At 39.1% G+C, this 27,754-nt stretch overlaps 1 protein-coding gene across 2 annotated transcripts in view; it reads left to right on the top strand.

Moving 5' to 3' along the window:
• The window catches only part of znf385c (zinc finger protein 385C), a 142,672-nt gene that overhangs the window by 32,674 nt on the left and 82,244 nt on the right, over positions 1–27,754 (top strand). The window contains exon 1 of one of the 2 annotated variants that reach the window (XM_038278313.1): positions 24,417–24,938. The exons of the other annotated variant lie outside the window; for it this stretch is intronic. Within the exon in view, the coding sequence (XP_038134241.1) occupies positions 24,929–24,938 (10 nt within the window). The 5' untranslated portion in view covers positions 24,417–24,928. Of the gene's footprint in view, positions 1–24,416; positions 24,939–27,754 lie in introns of those variants that run through there. 2 annotated transcript variants of the gene reach the window in all.

Below are 27,754 nucleotides of genomic sequence, written 5' to 3' on the forward strand. Positions count from 1 at the left end.
TGGAAGCTGGAGAAGTACCTCTCTTCTCCAGCAGAGTCCGCTGTGGATCCTCCTGAGCAGAGCCCTCTGCACAGCTGCTGCTCGTTACCATCATCAGGAGGACCCTCTACTTAAGCTGTCTTCAGACCTTGCCTCAACGCCGCAGTGTTGAGCCAGTTGGTTAGCACCTAAGCCCTGAACCTCTGAGAACTTTGCTTGCTCTGAGATCCTGACAGGATCCTAATCTTGTCTCTGTTTTTCCAGGAAAATCTGATCCTCCTTCGTGAAGCTCTGGAAGAACTTAACCCACCGAGCCTGCCCTCAGAGCCAAACCTGAAGACTTCCCCTGGATTCTCTTGCAGCGCTGGACCAAGAGCTGGAGATCCTAAATCAAGGTCAGCTACCTTTCAGAAGCAAGACGCTGAAGCAGCTAACGGACTCAGCTAATCAGACTCTCTCCAGTTCCAACAACCTTCCTCTCCAAGATCCATTCAAGGACCCACAAGGTACAAACCAGAGACTATCAAAGGACAAACCGCTAAGAGCCCAGCTAACTAACTGTCTTCCTCACAGACTCCGGTGAACCCGTTTGCCCAGGACCATAATCAGAACATACTATCGTTGGATTGTCTTCAATAAACTCTGTTAACTTTTCATCTGTTTCCTGTGTCGTGGTGTTCTGCATAATTGGGTCACATTAGTGTACCGATCATGACAGAACACTGCGGCCAAACACAAGGCCCAGCAGATCACTTCACCCGCCACTTGGAAGAGCAGGCGGCCCAACTAAATGGACATGCCTTGGCCTTACGTGAGCTAAACACCCGCATTGAAATGCAGAACCAGGTAATTCAAGGCTATGCTAATTACTTTAATAGTGCTAACGCCATACCGGCAGCGCAACCATTTCCGGGTCCAGTTCCACCTCCGCGGTCACCAGCAGTGACGTCATCAGAGTTCCGCCCAAGCCTCCCTGAAAAATTCTCCGGTAATATGAAGGATTGCAGAGGATTTTTATTTCAGTGCAGATTATTGTTCCAGAACTCTCCCAACAGTTTTTCGACGGACTTTAAGAAAATAACCTTTATTCTCTCTCAACTAACAGGAAGAGCTTTGGAGTGGGCCCAGGCCAGATTCCCCTCAGATGAAAGTCTCAACTGCCTATACTCTGATTTCATTTCTGAGTTCTCCCAGATTTTTAATCAAGAAACTGATCAAACAATTGACTCTCGTGCTCTTTTCAGTATTAAGCAGGGAAACTCATCTGTGGCTGATTTTTCGATCAACTTCCGGGTTAAGGCAGCGGCTTCCGGATGGAATCAAAGTGCTCTGAAGGGAGCTTATTTCATGGCCTTAAATGAGAATATTAAAGACGAACTGGCAACTCTCGACGAGCCAGCCTCCCTTGAGGATCTAATCAAACTGACAATTAGATTGGACAACAGAATTAGAGCCAGAAGCAGCTCCAAGTTAAGAAATTCTGGGTCTCATGCCTCTACATCTGCTTCAAATATTATGACTGTTTCTTCTCCTCCCACAGGGCGACCTAAAGCCCAGTCCCTCCCTCTGCCTGTTCAGGCTTCACATTCTGATGGTATGGAGGTCGAACCTATGCAGGTGGGACACACTCGGCTTACTCCTAAAGAGAGGCAAAGACGTTTTTTGAGCAGACTTTGCATCTATTGTGGTGAAAGTGGACATTTCATTGCTTCCTGCCCGGCTAAATCAAAAGGCAGGGCCCGCCAGAGGATCTGAGGAGTCTGGCGGGCCAAACCAACTCTAAGAAATCTCCTCGATTGATGCTTCCTGCCACTTTGTTTTGTGATAATCAGAACCTCTCCTTTTCTGCCTTTATTGACTCGGGCTGTGAACGGAACCTCATAGACTCTAACCTTGTTCAACAGTTGTTGATTGAAACTGTTCCCCTTTCTCAACCTCTCCGTGTCTCTGCCATTGATGGGAAAAATCTCCACCAAGTTACTCATCAAACTCAACCCCTCGAGCTCCTCCTCTCAGGTAACCATCGTGAAACTATCACATTTTTTGTCATTCCCTCCGCATGTTCCCCGTTGGTGCTCGGATTCGAATAGCTGGAGAAACACAATCCACGCATTAATTGGACCGAACGTCACGTGGAAGCATGGTCTACGTCATGCCATGAGACTTGTCTTCGGTCGGCAGCCCCCGTGGTGGGGCCTCCTAGAGGGGGGGAGGAGATGGACTCCCCTGACCTATCTTCAGTTCCCTTTGAGTACCATGACTTGGCCCCGGTCTTCAGTAAGGTCAGTGCTACGTCCCTTCCACCACATAGACCATATGACTGTGCAATTGAGTTGTTACCTGGAGCACCGTTACCCAGCAGCCGTTTATACAACATCTCCAAACCAGAACGAGAGACAATGGAGAAGTATATTAACGAGTCTTTAGCTGCTGGAATTATTCGTCCGTCCTCTTCTCCTTTGGGTGCTGGTTTCTTTTTTGTTGGCAAGAAGGATGGTTCATTAAGACCATGCATTGACTACAGAGGGTTGAACCAAATCACTATAAAGAATAAGTACCCTCTACCTCTCCTAGCCTCAGCTTTTGAACCAGTTCAGGGGGCAACAGTCTTCACCAAACTGGATCTGAGAAACGCATATCATCTCCTCAGAATCAGAGAAGGTGATGAATGGAAGACTGCTTTCAAGACACCATTAGGTCAGTTCGAGTACCTGGTGATGCCTTTTGGTTTAACTAACGCCCCCGCCTGCTTTCAAGCACTAGTGAATGATGTTCTCAGAGATTTTTTAAATGTGTTTGTCTTTGTCTATATAGACGACATACTCATTTATTCACGGAACTTAACTGATCACAAGAAACATGTCCGCCTGGTGTTACAGAGGCTACTGGAGAACAAGTTATTCGTCAAGGCAGAAAAATGTGAATTCCACCAACCATCAGTGACCTTTTTGGGGTTTGTGCTCGAGGGCGGGCAGGTTAAGCCTGCTGAGGACAAGATAAAGGCGGTATTGGACTGGCCGATTCCTGAAACTCGAAAACAGCTTCAAAGGTTTTTGGGGTTCGCCAATTTTTACCGTCGTTTCATTAGAAATTATAGCCAGACGGCTCAACCTCTGACCTCTTTAACTTCGGTTAAGAGGAATTTTCTATGGACTCCCGAAGCTCAGTCTGCTTTTGACAAACTGAAATCTTTGTTTTCCAGAGCACCGGTGTTAATTCAGCCTGACCCTTCTAAACAGTTCATCCTCGAGGTTGATGCTTCGGATTCTGGCGTCGGAGCCGTCCTTTCCCAGAGACTCGACTCAGATCAAAAGATTCATCCATGTGCTTTTTTCTCCCGCAGACTCTCATCAGCAGAACAGAACTACGGTGTTGGAGATCGAGAACTATTAGCCATTAAGTTGGCGTTGGAGGAGTGGAGACACTGGTTAGAGGGAGCTGAGCACCCGGTTCTAGTCTGGACTGACCACAAGAACCTTGCTAGCATCCAGTCTGCCAAACAGGCCAATCCTCGTCAATCCAGGTGGTCCATTTTCTTCTCCAGATTTAATCTCGTTATCTCCTACAGACCCGGATCAAAGAATGTGAAACCAGACTCCCTCTCGCGCCTATACTCCGTCGATCAACCCGAGACTCCAGAGCCAGTCCTCCCGGCCTCTTGTACTGTGGGAGTCGTGAACTGGGAGATCTCCGATCTCATTAACTCCGCCCTGGCCACGGAACCCGACCCAGGTAACGGTCCGGCTAACAGAACTTATGTCCCGTCTTCCGTCAGGTCCAGGCTCATTCAATGGATGCACACTGCCAAATTCTCGGCTCACCCTGGAGTCAGTAGAACCATCGCTCTCATCACCAGACGCTTCTGGTGGCCCACTCTCCACAGGGACGTAAAGGAATATGTGCTGGCCTGCCCCATTTGTGCTAGAAACAAGGCCTCGCATCAGCCACCCTCTGGTCTGCTTCAACCTCTTCCGATCCCTTCACGTCCATGGTCCCACATTGCCATAGATTTCGTCACTGGTCTCCCCGTCTCTCGAGGTATGTCCACTATACTCACCATCGTTGACCGTTTTTCCAAGTCCTGTCATTTAGTCCCTCTCAGGAAGCTCCCCTCGTCGTTCCAGACTGCTCAGCTTCTCGTGAAACACGTCTTCAGATTACATGGCATTCCCCAGGAAATCCTATCAGACCGTGGTCCTCAATTCGTTTCACAAGTTTGGAAAGCCTTCTGTTCAGCTCTGGGCTGTAAGTCTGCCTTGACTTCAGGTTATCATCCACAATCCAACGGTCAGACCGAGCGCATGAATCAGCACCTAGAATCCACCCTCCGCTGCCTAACTTCCAACAACCCCACCGACTGGAGCCAGTATCTACCTTGGATTGAGTACGCCCATAACTCCCAGAGATCCGCTTCCAACGGCCAGTCACCATTTCAGGTCAGTCATGGATACCAACCACCACTTTTTCCCGCAGATGATAAGGAGATATCAGTCAGGACGATCAACCAACACATCCGCCGCTGTCAAAGGGTTTGGAAGGAAACCATCACCACTCTCAACAGATCATCAGAAACCTCCAAACGTTTTGCCGACTCTAAGAGACGTCCCGCTCCTGAGTACACCATCGGACAGGAGGTATGGCTGTCTACCCGGGACATTCCCCTCAAGGGAATGTCTCGGAAACTGTCTCCCAGATTCATCGGTCCGTTTAAGGTTTCCCAGGTCATCAGTCCCTCCGCAGTCCGTCTCCAGCTACCTCCGAGTCTACGCATCCATCCCACCTTTCATGTGTCTCAGGTCAAGCCCGTAGTCTCTAGCCCTCTGTGCCCGCCATCCGACTCCCCACCACCCGCCCTGGAAGTCGATGGTCACCCTGCATTCACCGTCCGTCGCATCGTGGACTCCCGTCGGCGAGGTCGCGGCTGGCAGTACCTCGTCGACTGGGAGGGCTACGGACCTGAAGACCGTCAGTGGGTTCCCGGCTCTTACATCCTCGATCCTTCCCTGATCGAGGAGTATGAGCGTTCCTGCCCATCTACTTCCTCCGGACCGCCAAGGGGCGGTCGTTGAGGGGGGGGTACTGTTGGAAGCTGGAGAAGTACCTCTCTTCTCCAGCAGAGTCCGCTGTGGATCCTCCTGAGCAGAGCCCTCTGCACAGCTGCTGCTCGTTACCATCATCAGGAGGACCCTCTACTTAAGCTGTCTTCAGACCTTGCCTCAACGCCGCAGTGTTGAGCCAGTTGGTTAGCACCTAAGCCCTGAACCTCTGAGAACTTTGCTTGCTCTGAGATCCTGACAGGATCCTAATCTTGTCTCTGTTTTTCCAGGAAAATCTGATCCTCCTTCGTGAAGCTCTGGAAGAACTTAACCCACCGAGCCTGCCCTCAGAGCCAAACCTGAAGACTTCCCCTGGATTCTCTTGCAGCGCTGGACCAAGAGCTGGAGATCCTAAATCAAGGTCAGCTACCTTTCAGAAGCAAGACGCTGAAGCAGCTAACGGACTCAGCTAATCAGACTCTCTCCAGTTCCAACAACCTTCCTCTCCAAGATCCATTCAAGGACCCACAAGGTACAAACCAGAGACTATCAAAGGACAAACCGCTAAGAGCCCAGCTAACTAACTGTCTTCCTCACAGACTCCGGTGAACCCGTTTGCCCAGGACCATAACCAGAACATACTATCGTTGGATTGTCTTCAATAAACTCTGTTAACTTTTCATCTGTTTCCTGTGTCGTGGTGTTCTGCATAATTGGGTCACATTAGTGTACCGATCATGACAATCCCCCCACACTCAAAACTACTTCATACACTTACTTGTCTTGCCTTAATTCCACTCTTCTTATCTAAATAACTTTTCTCATTGTATCTAAGCTACACAAACTAAAAAAAAAACCCACAGGCATTTGCAGACATTTATGTAAATTATCCTCCTTTTCAGCACAGTATGTGTGAATGTGAGCAATCATGCAAAAAACAAAAAGGCAAGAAAAAAGGCTCCTATGTGCTAATGCAAGCCTTAAGCGCCTCCGATAATAAGGAGAAGCTGCCTCAATTATTGCATCTTGTAGTGCCTGCTTGTCTGTAATAGTCGGAAGATGAGCTTTTAATTCTTGTCAGTCTGTCAACCTTGGTACTGTCACTTGACAGTAGCATTTCTGTGTCTTTAAACTCAGCCTGTAACTTTACCTACTGACATATATAGAAAAATAGTATGTAAGCATATGTGGCTTACAAATCTATAAACCTTTGCTTAATCAAATGCAGAACTTTATGTGGAAATAAGTGAAATCCGTTCGCTCAAGGGCACAAATTCAACAATTTACTCCTCCAGATTAAATCATTACTTTATTAAATTGGTAATACAAATGGACTTCCATTTATGAGACTTGCTTTAATAACAGGTCAGAATGCCAAGGGAGTTATTAAGGAATAAAGGGAACCTTCTAATGTTCTTTATTATTAATTGTAACGGGTTAGTCACTGGTCTAAAATAAAAAGCGGGGGAGTGAATGATGGAAAACTTCTGCTCTCCAACACAGAGCAGGAGCCATATACTGCAATATTTAACATAGAACAGTAAAATATTGTATGTTATACATTTTAATACCAAATAATCACACAGTGTATTAGAGCATATTAATTTGCCTTCCGCATGTTAATAACATTGCTCTTAATCTTCATAAAGAAAAGCAAGGAAGTCATTAAAATCCAAACAAGCTTTTAATTTGATACTAGATCATTTAATTTGACACACTGGATATTGTAGTATAATTTAATTAAAGTCTGCCTCTTATCTCCTCCAAGATAAATTGGAAATCAGATTCAGACCTTGTTTACCTTAAGTGAATAATTATTCATCCAAAGCAAAAATGTATTCATGACTTTTAGATGTACAGGGATGAGAAACTATACTGTACTGCAAAAAGGATTCACTCGACCATCTTAATAATTGAAATCAGCTGTTTCAAACCCCTCCCTAAATGGGTGAATAAAATCATGCACTTTTTCTACGGGCATTATTGAAAGGATGGGTTGTTCTCAGGAGCTCAGAGAATTCCGGTGAGGTTTGATGCCACTTGTGGAAAAAGTCCAGATTTGAAACATCCTTGGAAGTAGAATAAAGTGAAAGTGATTAGAAATGGCAGCAGCTGAGTGTAGTAGTAAACCGACAGATGTGATCAGCTTTTTGCAGTCAATCACTAAGGAAGACCAAACTGCATGTGGCCTCCAGATTAGCTCAGAAAAGTGCATAGTGGCTGATAAGCTGCATCCGAGCCAATAAGAATATTTTTTGTTCTTATGATTCTGATGATACTAGAGTCAACATGTTTGCCCAAATCCTGTGGCTTGAATTAAGTGTTTGAGGATAACCTGATAAATGCATCTTCTGTCCCTTGATCCAAATGATCTATCAGCTTTGTAACAGTCCTTGTATTATCGCTTTATTTCTTTTCATGCCAGGTTTATGTGTTTTTTTCGGGAAATTGGAATTCCCTCTGCAAATAATGTTTTTTAAACAATAGCACCTCTAGTCGAAGACTTGGTTTCACATATAATTTTTTTTTAAGTTACATTGATAACAAGAAACTATAAACCCCCTGTTACTGTAACAACCCAGAGTAAATCACTTAATCTCTCTTTTCTCACGTTTATTCGTTTTCCTTCTTTAAATATTTGCCTTTTAGTTCCTGAATTTTTTGTGTCAAACATTATAATAGAAAGTATAAACTACATTTTCTGACCATGGCTAGGATTGTGTGTTTTGCTAATTTTCCAAGAGAAATGCAATATAACCAGCATGCACCAAATTTGCTACTGTCATTCTTAAATAATCATTAGTACCTGTTTTTTCTCTGCATGAATAATCTGATTGGACTCAAAACTGCTATTGTTTTGTATGTGCTCTTTAAGTGCAGATATGTTTAAACAGAATCAGTAGCACGCATATATTTTATATTCTTCCTTTAAATAATTTGCTGCATTGAAAAATAAGTTGTTGTAAATACTTTAATGATTTATTAAAACAGTAACTGGTGTGGTTATTTATTTTGAGCTTCTGTTATTTTTTTTTACATTGGTCATTTAATGCATGCCTAATAGCTCAGCTACAAAGAGAAGAAAAATAACCTATAAAACTATTTTGTTTTAAATAAGAATTAAAAAAACACATATAAATATTCATTTTACTGAGAGAAGCAATCTGAAGTAGGTTAAATTCAGCTTGTTTTAATTATGATACTCAGTATAAAAGTTTGCAGGAGATTTTTTATTTCTGGCTAACGTTTCTGGCAGTTATTGCTTTATCTCAGGAACATATGCTCTTGTATTTTCATTTCTTTGCCACTTTAGCCATAAAGCATATATCAGGATTCCCACCTGCCTTTTGTTCACCCCAGGAAGCAGCTCTCCTTTCTGCACAATGTGTTTCATTCTCCTTCACCTACTCCTCCTCAATTCATCTTCCACTTGTGAACTCAGCCAAGGTGACGAAACACATTAATGATTTATTTATGTTAGGAAACCCATGGTCCCGTCTCATGACTCTGTTGCTTTCTCTGTCACTATTTCTCGCAAACGCACACACACAATCTGTCTCTTTGGGTGTTTGTCTATCTGTAAAACTCCATGTGACAGTGATGCTAAATGAGGTGTCCTCTGCACTGTTGTGATGAGACTAAAAGGCCACATATACACACACACACACACACGTTATTTTCTGCTGCATCATGCTGAGATGATGGCATCTTACAGCTCCTTGTTGATTCTTATACTCTGAATGTTTGACACAGTTTGATGCATGTCTTTTAATAGCATCACATCAGTAACTAATTTTGTATGTTGAGCAGCTTAAAGTAATGAGATTTTGTGCCCAAAATTAAAGCATTTGGTTTTGGGCTTTTTTGAAGGTAGCAAACACATTTGATCACTTCTAGCTCCCTTTTCTTTATAAAATTAAACGCTAACATCCTTAGGCTGTGTTTAGGCTTTGTTGTAAAGCAGTTTATAGCAATCATTTATTGCACACGATCCAATCTTTTCCTGCATGTGCAAAGTTGTTTTTTGTATTCTTTTTCAAACTACTGTAGTAACAGTAAGAGTTGCACAATACTATCTAATAATAATAATAATACTCATCACAGCACTGTTAACTGTAATTTTGACTGTGACTGGCTGGATGTGCTCTCTTCATCCTCTGACATGGGAGCTGGCTCAGAGCTCGTCTGCCTGGCTGTGTGTTTCATAGACAGGGACGCCTTTTACAGCTGCTTTTTGTATCTCTGCTTTTGTCTCCGCCGCTCACTCTGAGCCTGGTTCTGCTGGAGGTTTCTTCCTGTTAAAAAGGGAGTTTTTCCTTTTCACTGTCGCTACAAGCATGCTTAGTGTAAGGGATTGTGTTCTAGTCAATGAGTCGATGCAATCAGCTGGTTTTTCTTAGATAGAAAACATTGAATCAATTTGACTGGATGATCTGCTGAACTGTAAAGTGCCTTGAGATGACATGTGTTGTGAATTGGTGCTATATAAACAAATGGAATTGAATTGAAACTAAATTAATATCCCAGTTACAAAAAAACTTCATGGATATGCAATATTTGGCAGCACACTGTAGGTATCCTGCAGGTTGATGATATGGAACTTTTAATTGCAACAAAAGCGTAAAATCCAAATCATTTTTAAAGTGACCTACTTTTCTTTACCGTTATAAGTGCCATAAAATGCCGGCTCAAAGTTACTTCTTAATTACCCTTATATTTTAGCTAAATTCCACGTAGCAAAACAAATTTCCATGTAACTAGTTTAGATTTAACCATGCTTTTTTCCATATTCTCTCCTGGTATAGCAACAACACATCCTTGAAAATTTCTTTGCAAGCAGGGTTTAATTTTACGTTTTACTGATGTTGAATTAATAAACAAAAACCCTGGTCTGTAATTTCTCAATGAATACAATCAGAAATGTTTTTGCTGAAGCACTGATGTGGAATCTAAAGTCAAACATTGACACCTGTCTTACCAGTCCAGCTCCTTTTTAAATTGCAGCGGCTCCACAAAGCAGACCTTCTCATTGCTCCCTGGTCCTCCTGTCAGTCAGGTAGCCGGCCATCCGGCTACTCTCCTACGGCCTTCCCATCCACCGATCTTTCATTCATTTGTTTGTTGGTCAGAATTTACAGAAGAGAGATTTTAAGTGATGAGAGGATTGGAAGAAGTTGGTAAATTGACAGGACTGAAAAAGAGAGACAGAGTTTTCAGTATGAGTTTGGGAGCTTAGTGTTCTTCTTTCAGGTAAAGTGAGTCTGTCAGAGAATCTGAAGAAGAGAAAGTGCAGACACAAAGAAGAAATGAATTGAGGAACTGTTTGTGGGGGAAGTGCTGCAGGATGAAATGGTTAACAGAAAAGAAAATTGTTAGTTTAGAGAAAGCATTAAGAAGAAAGATGGATGGCTTTTTGCCTCTTGAGCCAAGCTGCCTATCATTACCTTCCAAGTTTCGGTGGCAGGTTGGCAGAGTCGGCTCTAATGAGGAGGCCGGTGGCTCGAAGCAGCACAGACAAGGTGAGCTTTCCCTTTTTTCTAGTCCATAAATTAGCCTGTCATTCATTGCTCTCTGCCTTGTGGTTTTGGTTAGAAAAATAAATTCAAAATCATTTCCATTTGTCAAACTTTCCTTTAGCGTGGACCTTGACTGAAACATGAAAAGCATGCTGAGATTTCTAAAAAGGACTAATAAAAAATAGTTTCAACTATTCAGGCATCCATCAACATCACCGCAGCTAAACTGTCATCAATATATAGAACTACTTTGAGATAAACTTTATAATACTGTTTATAGGAGGCCTTTTATGAGAACATTTTCACATCTTCAGGTATAAAAAATTTACGTTTCTTATATCTGCTTACAATAAAAACATCAAAGCAATGAACTGCTGTTGAATGTTGGTAAATGGCATAAAATGTCTATCATTCATTGTGAGGCACAAATAAAAATACAGCAGGTTAATGATTCAGTAACATCTTTCCTAGGTGGATCTTTACATTGTCACTTTGAGTTTCTTCCTATTTGTTCATGCTTCTATGATCCCATCATCAGTCAAACAGGGAGTCATTTATCTTGGTCAAACTTTGTTTAAATACTGGAATTTTCTCCCACTTTGTCAACTTTTACAAAATGTTCCAACCTCTTTGAATGGCAAACAAAACTGTCAACATCTCAGTAGTTTCTTTATTTTTATTTTCAATAAAGGTTTATATACAATTAGGGTTTAAATTAATTTAAGACAAGAAAATTATTACACTTAAAATATGGCTCAACAGTCTTTTCTGCTATACACTCAGGTCAGTCCTCTACCTACAACCTTAATAGTACAATTTACCTGTGAACTACAGTATGCCCCTATGCATTCCACAACACTCATGCACCCATATCTTATACAGAGGATAGAAAAACTGCTTTTTTCCTTACAAATGTTTTAATAAATTATTTTTTGTCTGGTTAAACTTAAATGTTACTTATCCTCCTTCTAAATGTGTTTTAGTACTAAAGCTGACTGGGATTAATACATAATGTAGTTTGCTAATTTTGTCATCTGTTAAGAAAAAAAATGTCCGAAATGATCTGGCCCCATGTGAAAAAGCATTCATGCCACTTGTTAAATCATGAGTAATTGTGATGGACCACACTCATACATGAGTTCTGCAGCTTAGAGAAATGCTTAAAGGTTTTCTTCCAGCAATTCCTTTTTTAGCACGATCCAAAAATGGAAGCAGAGTAGCAGATAAAGTTACACTTGTAATATGGTAATCAGTTTGCATAGTGTTGCATATGTCAAAATTATATTTTTGAATGCATTCTAAGTTGAATAAGGACTGACATCTCACTTTATTTTTTTTTCTGTGGAAAAAGATGCTGCAAGACCTAAAACTTGACTCTGCAAGCATAATGTGATTTATGGAGAGATTGTGCTTTATTTTTGTTTTTGTCTTTTAAGCCTCCACAAAAACAATGTTTTCTGTTTTGTTTGATCTTTGTTTTAGTATGAAACATGCCAAAGTGGTGAGATGCCAAGCTATGTGGAAACACTAAACAGATGCTCAGTTTGAGGGAATATAGGACACAAAAGAGGCATCGGTCACACATTTATAGTTGCATCACCTTCTGTGTCAAGTGTCATTTCTGGTTTTAATTTAAAGATGCCTCATAAATGCATTCTACGAAGTAAAACGCTTTTCTAAACAAACCATCCTTATTCTGTCTCATTATTCAGCAAGTAAAAGGATATGGACAGTAATTATAAATGCTTTCCTTTTAGATGTTAGGTGAACCACCGTGGCAGTTCTTTCAGGAGTCTATGTCATTTTTTTCCTGGTGTAAACAAGGCAAATACAGATAATTATTACAGTTAGAAAGATCTCTGTTAAATCATAAAGTTGACAAAGAATCACGCAAGTGGCTTATACTTGTACCATTGCACCTATAGTGTGTTCTGATACCAGTGTTGGTGTTACAGTAATCTCATGACTCACTCGCTGCCTATGTTTAAATCCTGATGACGCTCTCAATTAATCTGGCTCTAGTAAAACTGACTCTTGATCACAGGATGCTTTCAGGTATGATGCTGTTGTGTGTAATTCGTTGGACAAAAAAAAGTGACCTTCCTCCTAGCAGGAAACCCTGGAGTGTTATTTTGCTCATCAGTTTGCCACCTTCATCCGAAATGCACTTTGCAGGACGACAGTGACCTTAAAGAGCTCCTTTAGGTTCAAAACAGCCTCAGTGTGGCTATATTTAAAACAGTTCAGCAAAGGAAAACTTTTTCTTTGTAATAGAAGACACCTTTTGCAGGAATAAATGAATCCATCCATTTTCCCCTCACACTTTTTGCTCCATCGTCTCAGCATGATGCAGCAGAAAGTATGAGGGGAGGTTGCAGGAGAGGCTAGTGCCTACCTCCAGCTGTCTTCAGGCAAAGGGCAGGGTAGGCTATACTCTGGACAGGTCGCAGGGCAAAACAGAGACAAACAACCATTTACACGCACGCCTAAGGAGAATTTACAGTCATGTTTTTGGACTGTGGGAGGAAGCCGGAGTACCCAGAGAGAACCCGCACATGCTCGGGGAGAACAAGCAAACTCCATGAAGAAAGACCCCGAGCTGGGAACTGAACCCGGAACCTTCTTGCTGCAAGGCAGCAGCACTACCCACTGCACCAATCATTTCTATATTGTGTTTGCTATTAACTTAGGTTATCTCCATGTGATTTAAAATATTAATTGAAAATAATTTACTAGAATTAAAAATTGTATAAAGACTATGCTCAATGATCCAGATTTTATCAAAAAATGAGTTTAATTCTCTAGTTTATTTCACATGTTGTTTATTTCTATTGAATTTTTTTTAAGAGGCACATAACTTTAGCACAACATTCTACATTTTTTCCTTTTCTTAATTCCTGAAATGTATCCAATTAGGAAGAACAATTCAACCTGGAAGGATTTAGACTGACATTAGCATAGAAAATAATGATGTTATAATTGAGCAGATTAATTAGGATAGATACGTCTCCCCTGCCTCCTGACTGGTGGTGGAATGGAGGTCAAAGGAGGTAGGGAGCCAGATAAAAAGGAGGATAATGGTGGAGATGGGATGGAGGAGGACAAGCCATTGGAGGAACAGTCTTTTTAAATCGGATTCCTAGATAATGATTGGCTATGGCTGAGGCGTGCACAGGGCTAAAAGGCTTACAACACTGAATCATCAGAGGGAGGTTGAATGAGAGGTAATGCTGAATTAAGTCTTTCAGTCTAAATTTTGAAAATAATCTACTTATGAAACATGAAAAAATATATAACTGAGTTATCATGTAAAGAGAGGGAAGAAGTTTACTGTAACTTTAGAGGTGATTTGATTTATATGTTTTAGGGATTTCTGGAATCATTCGCAGGTAGTGATTTACTTTCTAATTTAAATTTTATTCAGTTATGTGCTGTCAAAACTATGACTTTATGTAGTCAAACTTAACATTTTTGAGGAGTTTAAAGAATCTTTAACCAATCTTTTACAAAACCAGAATGTTCAAGAATATATATATATATATATATATATATATATATATATATATATATATATATATATATATATATAAAATTCAGTTTTTATATATATATATTTAAAAACTGAATTATATATATATATTTCAGTTTTTATATATATACATATATATAATTTTATTTAAAAAATATCTATGTTTGAAAGGGGTCAGATATATTTTTAAATGCAAAATAAAACATTTCATATCATTACACAACAGCTGGAAATTCATAGTTTACTAAATTCACTGGAAAGAGAATTTTGCAACTTTCTATAAACGATTGATACTACTTTGTGTGTATGAGGATGTTGACATAGAGAAAAGATTCAACAATGCCCAACAGCCACATCTAAGCCCATGTCACATGGTATTAGTGCTGCATGACACAGTATATCAGCATCACCCTCTCAGGTGACAGCAGAAATCTCCATGTTTCATGGCTAATTTTCTGTCCCACCTCCATCAGCTCCTAAACAGGCGACATCATGAGCTGCTTTCACCCACTGTTCTCCAAACTAACCCCCCAGGGTTACAAGTTCTACCCTGTTACAAGGATCTCAGTGCCCTCCCCCCAACCTTCCTCCCATCTTACTATATTAAAATTAAAAACAAGAAGACATTTCATTTAGTTTTATGTGATAGACCATCTATTAGTAAATCATAAATTTGAAGTGCAAAAAAAAAAATCCTTTTTGCAAATATGCCTTCATTAAATATCCAAATCGTATCCTAATACCTACCTGCAAATATTCATGGGTGGACAATATGCATAATACACTTATTGCATGAAAAGTAATTTATCAGACCTCAAAGAACATTTTTATGTGTCATTTTTTCAAAAAGTGTGACAGCCAAGTTTAAACCTCAAGCAAACCTTCCTGTGGTCATTGTGGAAATAAAGGTACAACTGGTACAATGACAGAGGAAGGAGAGACAGACGTTGTATATATAATAAAATAGCAATAATAGCATAATATTAGTCGCGGAGAAAGACGTCTGTGCAGGTTGTTAGAAATTAATTAATTAGAAGCATTTCCACATGCAATAAAACCAAAATGTAATAGAAAATAAATAAACAAATAAATAAACATGACTGAACTTGAATATCGTGGCATGTTTATAACTAAAAATACATTAACCAACACAAAACCATTCTGTGGATCATTTGTCAACATAATGTCCTCTTTCTTCCATTTTGATTTTAATAAGCTTTTCTCTGCTGGGCTCCTTTACTGTAGGCTACAAACACATCTGATTGGTTTTAACAATGGGAATGTAAACAAAAGTTCTGATTTTTTTAAGTACTGCAGATTTGCATACTTGTACACTTACAGTGACCTTCTCAGTCCACTGATTTCTCCAAAAACACTTGCTAGAAACTCAACCTTTGCCTAGCGGCACTCTAGAGCCGCCCTCAAGAGAGGGAAAGCATCTGCAAGAATTAGTAATTTTTTTTGTTCTGGTTTCAAGAACAGTAAAACTTTTGCTTTGCCTCTGAATATTCACACTTCATGAGAAGCTCAGCTGCTGAATTCCCATCCACTGTAGCTTACATTATATCTGTACAAGACAAGACAACAGCTGCATAATGTCAGAGGAGGCATTTTTTAAAATATTGTCTCTATGTCTTGGCTGACCACTCAAAATTACCAATTTATAACAGATCACTTTGCAAATTTCCCAACCTGAAATAAGAGGGGATTTTCCTAACTTAATGCCCATCCAGTCACCTAACTGGTATAAAAATGTAGAGAACAAGCAGTGAGATCGCCTAAGACAGGGCTGGGTTCTTCTTTCTTGTGATGTATTAGCAGCCTAAACTTATGTCTCCTTTTTTGCTCTCAAAAGTTATTTTTCATGCTTTGCTTAAAGCACAGTTATGTTTGCAACCTTGTTTTGCAACCTACTGGGTCATGCAGACCTTTTGACTAGTTGTGGAGATAAATCCAGCTGTTTATGGTGTGTTATAGCTGTAAATCTGACTGTTGCTCGTTCATCTTTTTCGTTTTGTTTGTAGCACTTTGAGACGGTTATTTAAAGTTCACTACAAATAATATCTATTGTTAGTGTAATTTAATTTTATGATTGAAATTGCTTTTATTTTTAAATAATTCTTATCATTAATACCTTCAACCCCATGGCAGAACATCGTTTTTCATTTAAATTAATTCCCAACCTACCAGTTGCACGTACAGTTTACTCATTTAGATGAAGCAGAAACAAGACTTTTCATGCCCGCACAACTGACAGCAATCTTTTACTTTGTTTATGTAAGACCTCCCACGACTACTTTGTTGGCCTGTGGAAAAATTGTGAGGTGCTGACCTAAATGTTAAGAAAAGTTGTTTCATAGTTACATTTTCTATTTGTTCATTATTTTTTTCTATCTAAAATAATAAAGCACAATAAAGCTATCCTTTTTTTAAATTCAAATATAGTTTTGTTCACTAATAACCTATTAATCCCGGAATGTTTTTCTCCGTATTGAACATTCCTTGTGGGAAAGTGCAGAAAAGAACTCCATTGTAGGCAGAAAATACAATGTCATTAAATCTTAGAGTGACAGCCTAACCTTCTGTTTTCTCCAGGGTCATTCCCTCATCACCATAGATACTTGACTCACAGCGGTTCGGACAGCTTCTTAATGGTCTATCGGCGTCAACTTCATATTCAGTGTCCTCCATTTACAAAGAGAAACTCCTTGTTGGGCATTTATCTGGACATACATACTAGTAGTAGATGGTTTGTTCTGAACAAATATGACATATGCAATTAAACTTTTATAAATGTTCTATGATGTATGTCAACTATATTATGTTTAGCTGTGATAAAATGCATGAATAGATATCTAGCCTTTGGATGAACAAAACAAAACAGAAAAATAAATAAATTAAGGGGTTTCAATCTGACAGCTCTGGATCTACTTCATACATTTCTGTTTATATGAAATCTCCATAGACCTCCTAGATCTTTAAACAAAAAAATAATTCAGTACCATATTCCATTGGATCTTCGCCTACCTTTTATTAAAATAGGATTTCCTAGTCTTTGCACACTCTGCAGTCCTTCTATTGAATTACAGTGGAGCACTAGGACTTAGCGTTGCATTTTTCCACAAATGTGTGATGGGTTAGGAAAAACACCTGTAACCATAGTAACTACACCTAAAAAGGCCTCCTACTAAAGCCTGAAACTGCTTTTTGGAAATACAAATTACAGACTTAAGTGGTTTGACTTTTCATGGTTTTGTGTATGAAATTTAACACAAAAGAACATTAACTAGTGCTGCTGTAAATGGAAACACACTGTCTAAAAATCAAATAATGACAAAGTTTTATAAGAAACTAAAATCCAATAATCTTTTTATTTTGAAGGTAGTATCCAGTGATGTGCTATTCTTACATACATTGGCAATAAAAACAGATCAGTATAAAAATTTGGAATACTTTAATAAATGTTTTCTTAAAGCAGGCTTGAGGGGAAAAGATATTATTCTGCTGTCTATTTACATAGTGGATCACAAGAAATTAACTTTTCGGCAGTTGTTAGGAAAAAAAAACTAAATGGATGAGTGACTTTTGGAAGATAGAACTTATTCCTAAATATTTTGGTTGCATGAGATCAGACTAATCTGGTTGAGCCAGACTTGTCTTGTGATGATCACATGATGGATGCTGGCAAAAGGATAAAGCTTGACAGTGATTATGAGAATGAGCTAGTAATCGTTTAGTGAATGCCAGGTACTTCCACCACCTCAAACAGCTGCATGATTGGATGGAACAATTGCACAGTTCAAATTCATACCTTTAACTGATGCAAACAAGAGTGTGAAGTATTAAGATTTTTTATTGACTCTTTTATCTGGTGTTTAATGAGTGTTAACCTGTAGGACTGGAAAATGTAAAGTAAAATTTTCTTAAAACCGTTGTGGTGTTCTATGTTAGAGAAGATTGCTATGACGTTAAGAACTAGAGATATTAATTTTAAAAGCTGATGAAAGAGGAAGTTACATAGAAAACATTTACCCAACCTGCAGGATCATACTGGTGTCATTGATGCAAATATCAGTGAATCACTGACTTGTATTGGCAGGAGTTAAAATGAGCCAGTATTTTCTGGTACTGAATACCACCCAAAGAGTAAGTTAATGTATGCAGTTCCCTGAAAAAGGGGGAGACCGCCTGCCTGCTTTAAAGCCCTCATTCATAACCACTCATGGCTGCACACTGGGTCAGATGCAGCCACATGCAGTCTAACAGCATTTATAAACTGCACTTTACACTTATTCCAGATTGTTTCTAAACTATCTGTGTTGGATTTTAAAGTCACAACGCTCTTTTCTAATTTTTCTCCCCTTTCCTCAGATTCAGGGGCTTAACAGTAGCCGGCCTTCATAAGTGCACATGCAACATCAAAAAACAACTGGTACAGTGGAAAGGAGCAGCAAAAAAAAAAAAAATGCATAAATCAATTTGTGCATATCTCAGGAAGTCTGAAATGGTGATACAATTGTTTGTTCTGCCTTATTTTCTTTCATTTCACATAAGCTTGTTTTACTTTAGGTTGTTGTTATTTTTCTGTTTAGATTTTTCTTTTAATTGTAATTATATGTCAGAAGAGGTTTAATAATGTTGCATACATGCCAACATATTAAAGGATCATTGTGCAAGTTAAACAATAAACTATATATATATATATATATATATATATATATATATATATATATATATATATATATATATATATATTATTTTTTTTTTTTTTTTTTTTTTCATTCCAAAACATGCCCTTACAATTGTCTGACATGTGAAACCTGTTTTCCTCTATTCACTGCATTTGCCTCTATAAGGTCCATTAAGTCAGTTCATGAGAGAGTGATTGGGGTTGTATACTCTGGGCGTGATGTATTGCACACTCTTGTTCACCTAGGTACTTTGTTACGTCTGTGCAGTCACTGATGCATTACCAAGGTAACCGTAATATTTATATATTTTTTTTTTATCTCAGAACACATTAGGACTCTAAACAAAATAGTCATGCAATTGCGGTGAGAGACTACCATGCCTTTCATCTTCTCCCATTCACCTTCACAACACTGGTGTCATTGGAACTTGTCACAAAAGGGGGCTGTGTACCAATGTTTAAAGACCATGCCAGCATATTGCCTTCAGTAATTTATTACCTCAAGCATTTGTAATTAATCAAGTTTGTTACCAGTTTGCAGAAAACCGGTGGCTCCTGTTTATAGCTGTTGTGTTGAGCTGCTCTTGTCTTTGGCAGAAAGCTTGTTTTCATCTTTTACATTTTTGCTTTTGGAAATAAAACTAGCTGCTATCCATCCTCTAGATACTTTGGGTAATATGTCTCTGAATGTTCCCCGATAACAAATTTTTGGTAAATATTTGTATTTAATTTTTTTTCTTCTGTGGAGTGGAGTGGAGTGGAGTGTTGGCCTAGTGGTTAGAGCAGTGCGCTTGTGCTCTGAGAATGACATCGTTTGGTCCCCACAGCCTGCACTCTGGGTTCCTGAGCAAGACCTTTAACCCCACACTGCTTCCCTGGAGCAGCAAATGGCAGACCATTGCTCCAAAGGAGATGGGTTAAATGCAGAGAGTGAGTTTTGTTGCTTTGTACTTGACAATTTAATGACAATAAAGTTAAATTCTATTCTAATTTTCTATTCTGTGCCTTCCCAATGCAAAATCCTGGTAATACCAGTATGTGCTCCTGCAGGGGAGGGCCGTTTTAATTCAGGTTGAATCGATATCACTCGATTGGTCAGTTATTGATGAGCTTCTAGGATTGGTTGACAGATTATGTCACGTCAGTTGTGTTACTGCTCTAGAACTTTTTGAATGTTTTGTTTTAATAACTAAGTCCCTGTCCAGTACCATGGACAGCAACACCCTAGAAGTTTTTAATTTGATTGGAAGACTGCTGATGTTGATTGTGGGTAAAAAGACTATTCAATTTAAACATGGTTTGAGATCTCATTTACCAGGGAAATATATGGTGTTCACCAAAGCAGGGAGATTACAAATGATTATGATCTTATAAGCAGTTATTATTAACTAATTTGACGTGATCAAAGGAGACAGAGACTAAGTGCGTTTCAATTACCAACAAAATGCTCAAATTGTAAAAAAAAAAAAAAAAAACAATTTATCAATGGAAACACTGCAATTTTGATTGAAACACATGTTTTTCAATAAAAAGTTTCTACTCTTCAAAGAGGTGGTTTTTCAGTCAGGAAATACTTTTTTCATATGAACCAAGTCACAAGATATGCAACTAGACCTTACTGGCTTGTAAAAAGACAAGGAAAAAGACCGCAACTAGTTGGAGAATGATGGAGCCCAATAGAGCTGTGTATATATCTCATGCGCTTACTTCTGCTGCTGATATGTTTTTTCAAAATGATCATGTGGGGAAAACATAGTGAAGTGCAATTTTAATTTTATTCGTTTGGAAGTACCACAATTACGTAAATTCGCATTTTCAGAGTGTGGAATATTGACATAGTTTTGCACACATTTGTAATGGAAATGCAGCTATTGAAACACCTAAACTGCAGTAAGAAATGCGAAAAGGGTTTTGCGTTGTTTTTTTTATTTATTTATTTATTTTTTTTGGGGGGGGGGTTGTTTTTAGTTATGTAGAAAGTAAGAGCATGGCTTTCAGAACATGGCCTCCAGACTTTGGAGGAGGATGAATGTTTTTTTTTTTTCTAAAATTCTTTGTTTTCTTATTATTAAAGGGATTAAGAATGGTACCCAGGATGTGCTAAAAATACTTTGATTATATATTATTATAAAAGATATCTATATTTTTGTGTTATTATAATATAAATACTCTAAATTGTAGTTTGACTGGAATGCCACATGGTGTAAAAAGGCACAACAATCCTTGTAAAGCATTAGTAGTAAGAAATACAACTTGCCAAAAACCTTGTTCTCCTCTTCTATTTTCCTGGCACGCAAAGTGTATGTGAAACTTTAGGCTACATCTGGATAGGATTGCAGCTTCAAACAGCACCATTAGTTGACATGTCTGTAGGGTTGGGATCATAGAAATAGACCAAAAGGAACAACTTTCCCAAACCACAAAGAATAAAAAAAAATGCAACTAGTTTATATAAGATTAGGTTCCAACAGAAAGTGATTCACAGCAACTGCCCCTGCAGCAGCACCACCAGGTGGAGTCAGGATTTTTTTCCTATATCAAAACATTTAGACTATAAAAATATAGACCTATTATTGATGTTTTAAAATTTTAAGTATCTTTTTTGAGCACAATTGAAATATCTAATCCCTTTTTCAGTTTCAGATTCATGCTGATGTGGAGTTGTATTTGTCTTCTATCCTTTGAACAAATAGGCTAGAACAAATCATTTTTGGCTGAGGCTCTCTGATGTCAGGCCTGGAGTCGTTCCCGTGTTTCTAATTAGCCCTGGCTCTGACATGCCAGCCCGCAGGCCGATGCTTGGCATGAGGCAGCGGGACAACCCAGCTGCCCCCATGTCCTTTGCCCTGCCTCAGGGAGAGATTTCTGGGACCGCTGCTGCCTCTGCAAGCGCCTTCGAACAGAGACCTGGATCGAAGGAGAAAGGTGGCTCATGCCCCACATAACACTCTGTCAGACGCAATATTTCATGGTTTAAAAGGAACTCTCCATCAGCAGTCTGATCATTACAACCTGTCCCTGCTGCCATGCTCCACTTTCACACATAGTGTAACTGCAGTCTGAGGTACATGGTAACAAACTGGCAGGAAACAAGCATTGTGCATTGATTAGCAGTAGACAAGTGTGAAATTAGGCAGAGGCAGGTGAGAGGCATTGGCCAGAAAGATCCGCCCACCCCATGACAGCATGAGCACAGCAGCTGGCATTTATGCAAAACCAGCAAGTATGGGAAAATGGAAAATGTTGAGTGCTGAATTTGAGGGGGTAAAAATTTAGACGGATGAGCTGTTTTGGGAGAAAGTGGGCAGCAGACTGAAAGTGAGATCACATTTGTGAAATAGTTCATTTTAAAGCAAATACTGTAGACACCAGGTAATAGTTTTAATAGGCTCATGATAACAACCCAGATGATAAGGTTCAGCCTGGCTCAAAGGCAAATATATAAAGTAATGCTGGACTCCTCACATGACCAGAGTTTTTCCTCTGTGGTTGCAATATTCAAGTTAAATAAGCCAGGCCGCTGCTTGGTATATTAATGTAGATCGTTTTGGGGCCTAAACTAAAATATTATGTTCTTTTGTCAACAATTTCTTTTCTTGTGACTTTCACAAAAGGCAGATTTGTTGAGCACATGACTAACAAGCATATGGGCTATGTGATTCTGCCAACTCACCTGCCAAGTATTGCTGCAAACCATTATCTTCTTAACTTGTTTGCTCAGTCTCTTAGTTTAGATAAATGACCATGTTTACACCATATTAGTTAGATTTTTCGATGATTCACTGAGCTGTATCATATTTTTAAAGGACAGGTTGTTGTTTTGAAAATAAACCATGCTTTTTAATCCTCCACATTCTGCCATGTTTCTTGTTCATGACATTGTTCAGTAATATGCTCAATCAAACCTCTGAAACCTTTAACTTTGAACCTTTTAAGGTACCTTATCATAGTTACTCAAAAAAAGACAGCGATAAATGATGCATTAATGACAAAGAAATTTGCAATTTATCATTTCAATTTAAACAATTGAATCTAGGCTATAAGGAGGCACAAATCTTGTTTGCAAAACACAACCAAAGTTATACCCAAACAAAATTAATGATGTAGAAAAAAAATGACAACCTATGAACAATATTTATGTCTCCACAGCCACAACCCAACATCAGACCACCACAATATAGATGTCAAATGAAAGCAGACACTCATTTGAATCAATTCATGTGCTTCAGTTTCATCTAAAACAAACCATTGCAGAGATCCAACCCAATAAACAGCAAGAGAAGAAACCACTTAGCCAGAAACTGGTTTTAAAAATATATCTTACCTCTGCTGTTTCTCTATTGATAAATCCAAACAGTCTTGCTTGAAAGTAATCTCAATCAAAAGCAGAGAGGAAAAAAAATGTGTGGCATACCCACATGTCTTCAGGACCCATAGCTTGCCTTTAAAGCCACCAATCCATGTGCCTGACCAAGACTTCTTGGCTCTGATTGGCTGTAATCACTGTCAATCTTTCACATCTGCATCTAGATTCCTTCTACTGGCTCTTAAATATTGATTGACCTATTATTCACCAAAATCAACCCCTCCTTTGCAGAGTTATGTCCATGCATGACTACACTCACAGACAGGTGGTGGAAAACTGTGAGGGAGCAGATATATGTGTTTGGGTTCGTATGTGGTTGTATTTTCAAATAGTTGCCCAAAACCTTTGGATTCAACTCTACTCATCACCATTAGCGTTCTAGTAATGAAAAATACATTTGTCTACATGAAATATTTGGATGGCACAGATGGTGCCAAATGTGCCAAAATGGCAAATGGAAACCTTGCCTGAACTTATTGTAAAAAAAAAAAACATCTTTGTAATTCTGTTTAGCTTCACTTTAGAAGGAGAGAGCTTTGCATAAACAATGACATCATGTTATACTTTAGTTTGTTGGACAGTAATGGCATCCTAACCATAATTTCAGATAGTTGATGGTGATGCTGAAAGTACTTTTTTTCAGGCGAGGTTTGAAATGTTGCTGTGCCATCTTAATTTACTCTTAATCAGTAACACATATACTAGAATTTACACATCTCCAATAATCTCACGTGTTTTCTTTTATTTGACTCAAATGTGTTCAAGTTGAGCTTGTGGCTGCAGAGATACACTGATTTTAATTGGAGCATGTCATTTCAAGAAAAAATAAAAATGTCTTAGGGTTCTGAAGATCAATTTATAGTGAGATTAAATTACAAGCAGGTGGGATCTAAAAGAAATTGGGCGTGCTGTGTTTCATTTCAGGTTCTCAAAGTAGGAGAGGCTGATAAAATAGGATAAAATTATTTCACAAGACATCAGGATTTCAAGCAAACATATAAGCCTTTCTGACTAATTTGTCAGAGACTTCTTAAATGGCTTAGCTTTTTCCAAAAGATCCACCAACAAGAGAACAGAATAAGGAGTAGCACGCTGACTGGAGACATGATTGTGGCAAAGCATCCTTCACAGCCTCTCTCACACACTGTCATGCAAACAAGGCAGGGAAGTGCACAGAAATCATCTTTTTTTAGAAGCACAAATGGAATGCTTTCCCTAAAAATCTTTTTCTCACCCTTGCTGATGCCTCTGTCATCAAAGATTTGCACTTGTTTCTTTATCACAAGGGTCTCAAACCCATAGGGCTAGTGCTGCCAGGTCGGTCAGGTTTAATGAGTGCAAACAAAATAGCAGCAAAGTTTAAAGGTTTCTTAGTTGAAAAAGGAGGGAGAGGAAAGAATGACAAGGAGAGTCAGTGCAAAGAGAGAGCGAGAAGGAACAGACAATTAGACTCAGCTTCTCCCCAACAAGCCCATTTCTCGCCTCCTTCAGGCAAAGCGGAGCAGCAGCACCAACGTGCGGATTTTGACTTGAGAAGAACGCGCATCGGCGGAATATTTCGAGAGGATTGGTGACCAGACCTACCAGAGAAAAAGGATATATATCGGAAATATTAGAGGGAGAGAAGTCGCCAAGAAGCGTCTCTGGTATATTTCGATTCTCTGCGCGACTATAGGAAGTCTCCTGGTCTCACCTGCGCGCCGTGCGTGTCCCATCTCCCTGGGGACAAAAGTGCGTAAAAATTTTCACATCGACTTTTACGCAAGGTGACACTCCGAGCTGGAGAGACTCGGACGCGCTCCTGGAAGCACGATGCTGATCGGTAAGTGTTGAGCACCTTGTGATTGCGCTCAAACATAGATGGCTCATTAAAATGTGTAGAAAGGAACCGGCGCACTGTCCAGTCAATGTGCATTATGAGAAGGGTGCTTTGAGCTGCTGCTGGGGAGACGCTGAGAATAGGGCGAATTATCCCAAAAAAGTGGTTAAATATAAAATATATATATATTAATATAATAATAAATAACGGGATCTGCAAATTTAATTGAATTAATTAATTTAACTAATCGATCATAATTGTCGGCTGGATTTTTTTAATTAAGTTTTTTTTTTTTTTTTTTTTAAGCTCTCATGCAAACTCCAACCTGGAGTTTTTGATGCTAAAATCTGCACAACTTCCCATATTTAATATAGAAAGTTGTTGGCTATTTTGGATAATAAGGCGCTCCTCTGCTGTAAAATATGTCTCTCACCTTTGCAGCTCTTTAAAAGGTCCGTGAAAAAATCTGATCTCCCCTCTCTGATACAGCAGTTCACTAAATTGCACATTGAAGCCAAGTTGTCAATGATTTATAGTGTTTAAGATCTTTTTTTTTAAGCTAAAATAAGCAGTAGATGAATATGTGAATGCTGTAAATTGCACTGAGCAAAGATATTTGAAGAAAATCCCCATTATATCCCATTAATTTAAAATTAAGATTTTTTTGTTGTTGTTTTTCCTTTTTTCTTTCTGGTATTTAATCAGTTTCCTAAACATTAATGTTCAGGCTCCCAAACCTGCATTACCTTTCAACAAGGTTTCAGAATCACAGTTTTTTTTTAATGATAAACAAGTGTTAATTCCCACAGTAGCTTATTTCTCCTTGCAGGAAATGTTTCCACCTCATTTGCGTGCTTAACTCCATCTTGTGTCAGATTATGTGGGAAAATGAACATCCACTTATCATTTGTGTGGGCTGAGTTAATGGGCCTGCTCTGCTGGGCTTCAATAGAAACCTTGATAGTTTCATTGATATTTGTTTTTATTATTTAAAAAGAGTGTCAAAAAGAAAAGGGAAAAATTCCTTCGATCTTTTCCCCTTCTACAGTTAAATTTAGCTTTTCTATTAATTCCACCTCATAATCAATTAAATCAATGCTGGAAAATTTAAAGCAAGTATGCTTAGAGTCTTGTTTATCTAATTGATCGTTACACACATGCTCATGTCTGTGTGTGATGAATCTAAGTGATTCAATGTGCATTGCTCCTATAAAATGGCTTCAATGTATGGGTAAATTCCATATGCAAATGGGCGACACATGAACATTTCAGTTTTTTCTACTTCCTACCTGCTGAACGTCTGCCCCCTTCTCTCCTAAAACAGAATTGCTTTCCTCCCCAGTGAAGGCTGCCTTCTTTCACAGACGACCCAGGTCGCCCTCTTGCACATATTTCACTTTAGATGTTGTGTCACTTTAGAAGCTCATTTAGTCGCAGGGGAGCGCTGTTGCTGCTGTGGCATCACTGTTATGCAGTTTAGAGGCCAAGCTTGGTTCGTATCTGCTACTCATTGTTAAAGTAGCCAGTTGGCTTCAATTCAATGCTTTACAGCCCCCCAGCTCCCCAACAACCCGCCCCCCTCCCCAGCAAGATCAGCTTTTCGGAGGGATGATTATAGGCTTGAGAATTTGGGAGTCGGTCACATTCTTCCTGAATGCTTTTTTTATCTGCTAGATCTGACATTTGTTTGGGGGGTAGGCTGCACTGGCAAATCCCTGCTGAAGAGGCTCCTTGGTTTGATGGGGGTAATTACAAGCAGCTAGGATTACAGTTTGTGACCCCTCTGTGGGGGCTGAATATAACATGAAAGCACAGCTTTTCAGGAGAGAATGAAAACAGGTGGATGAAATTGATTAAAAAAATTGCTTTATTCCTTCGGTGTCACTAATAACATTTGCCCAGTTCTGTTGAGAATTGTCTTTTAAGTTTTTCTATCCTCTGCTGGTGTGTTTGAAGTGGCAGTATAGGTGGTGGAGGTGTAAGAGGGAGGTTAATGAAAAGGCAGTAAGAAGGGACTCAAAAAAACTTTTCCCCCTGTCTCTAGCCATTAACCTCATAAAGAAAAAAAATTGCATTCTCAACGTGACGTGTGGTTTTGGAACTACTTGACAAATGAGTGTGTGTGTAGCAAAGCATTAAACAGTGGTCTGTAGTGTGGATCAGAAGGATGAAGCTGACAGCTCTACAAATCCAACTGGATTCACCTCTGTCTTCTCTCTCTCATTTTTAAGGCTAATAATCCTCGCCATTAGCTCAACAAAATCCTTTAACTAAAAACGACATCTGAAGTATAGATTCAAGGTTTTTCCAACTCCAGTTCTGCATATTTTGTAATCATACTTGTTCCATTTGACTGTGATAAATGCTTTATCACACAAACCTTTCATGACATGTCAAGGAGAATACAATAGATTTAGGTGATTTGGAGAAGCGATGAATTAAAAAAATAAATCAGGACTTTGGCCATGTTGGAGAGGTTAAAGTCCCCTGCATTGTCCAACTGATATATACTATTTAATTTTTAATGTTTCCATCCTTTAATTGTCAAATATGCCATCTCTGTCTGTTGTAGTTACATTTTTCTTATCCAATCTTATTTCTTGTCCCATTAAAGAAATAAAAAACTGTTTCAGACATGCAGCTGATGATATCACAATGTAGCACTTGTTTAGTGTCTCAGGCTGTCATTGCCTCTAGGTAGCTGTAAAAATAGATTCTATTACTCCATAATGTTTTTATTTAAAATTCTTTCATTTGTTTTATAGTTTCTTCTGCGTCACATTTCACAGTATGCTGAGGCTTTTCATGGAGGCTCGTGT

The sequence above is a fragment of the Cyprinodon tularosa genome, unplaced genomic scaffold (genome assembly GCF_016077235.1).
Source record: "Cyprinodon tularosa strain WSP-4 unplaced genomic scaffold, ASM1607723v1 ctg14, whole genome shotgun sequence".
Taxonomy (NCBI): Eukaryota; Metazoa; Chordata; class Actinopteri; order Cyprinodontiformes; family Cyprinodontidae; genus Cyprinodon; species Cyprinodon tularosa.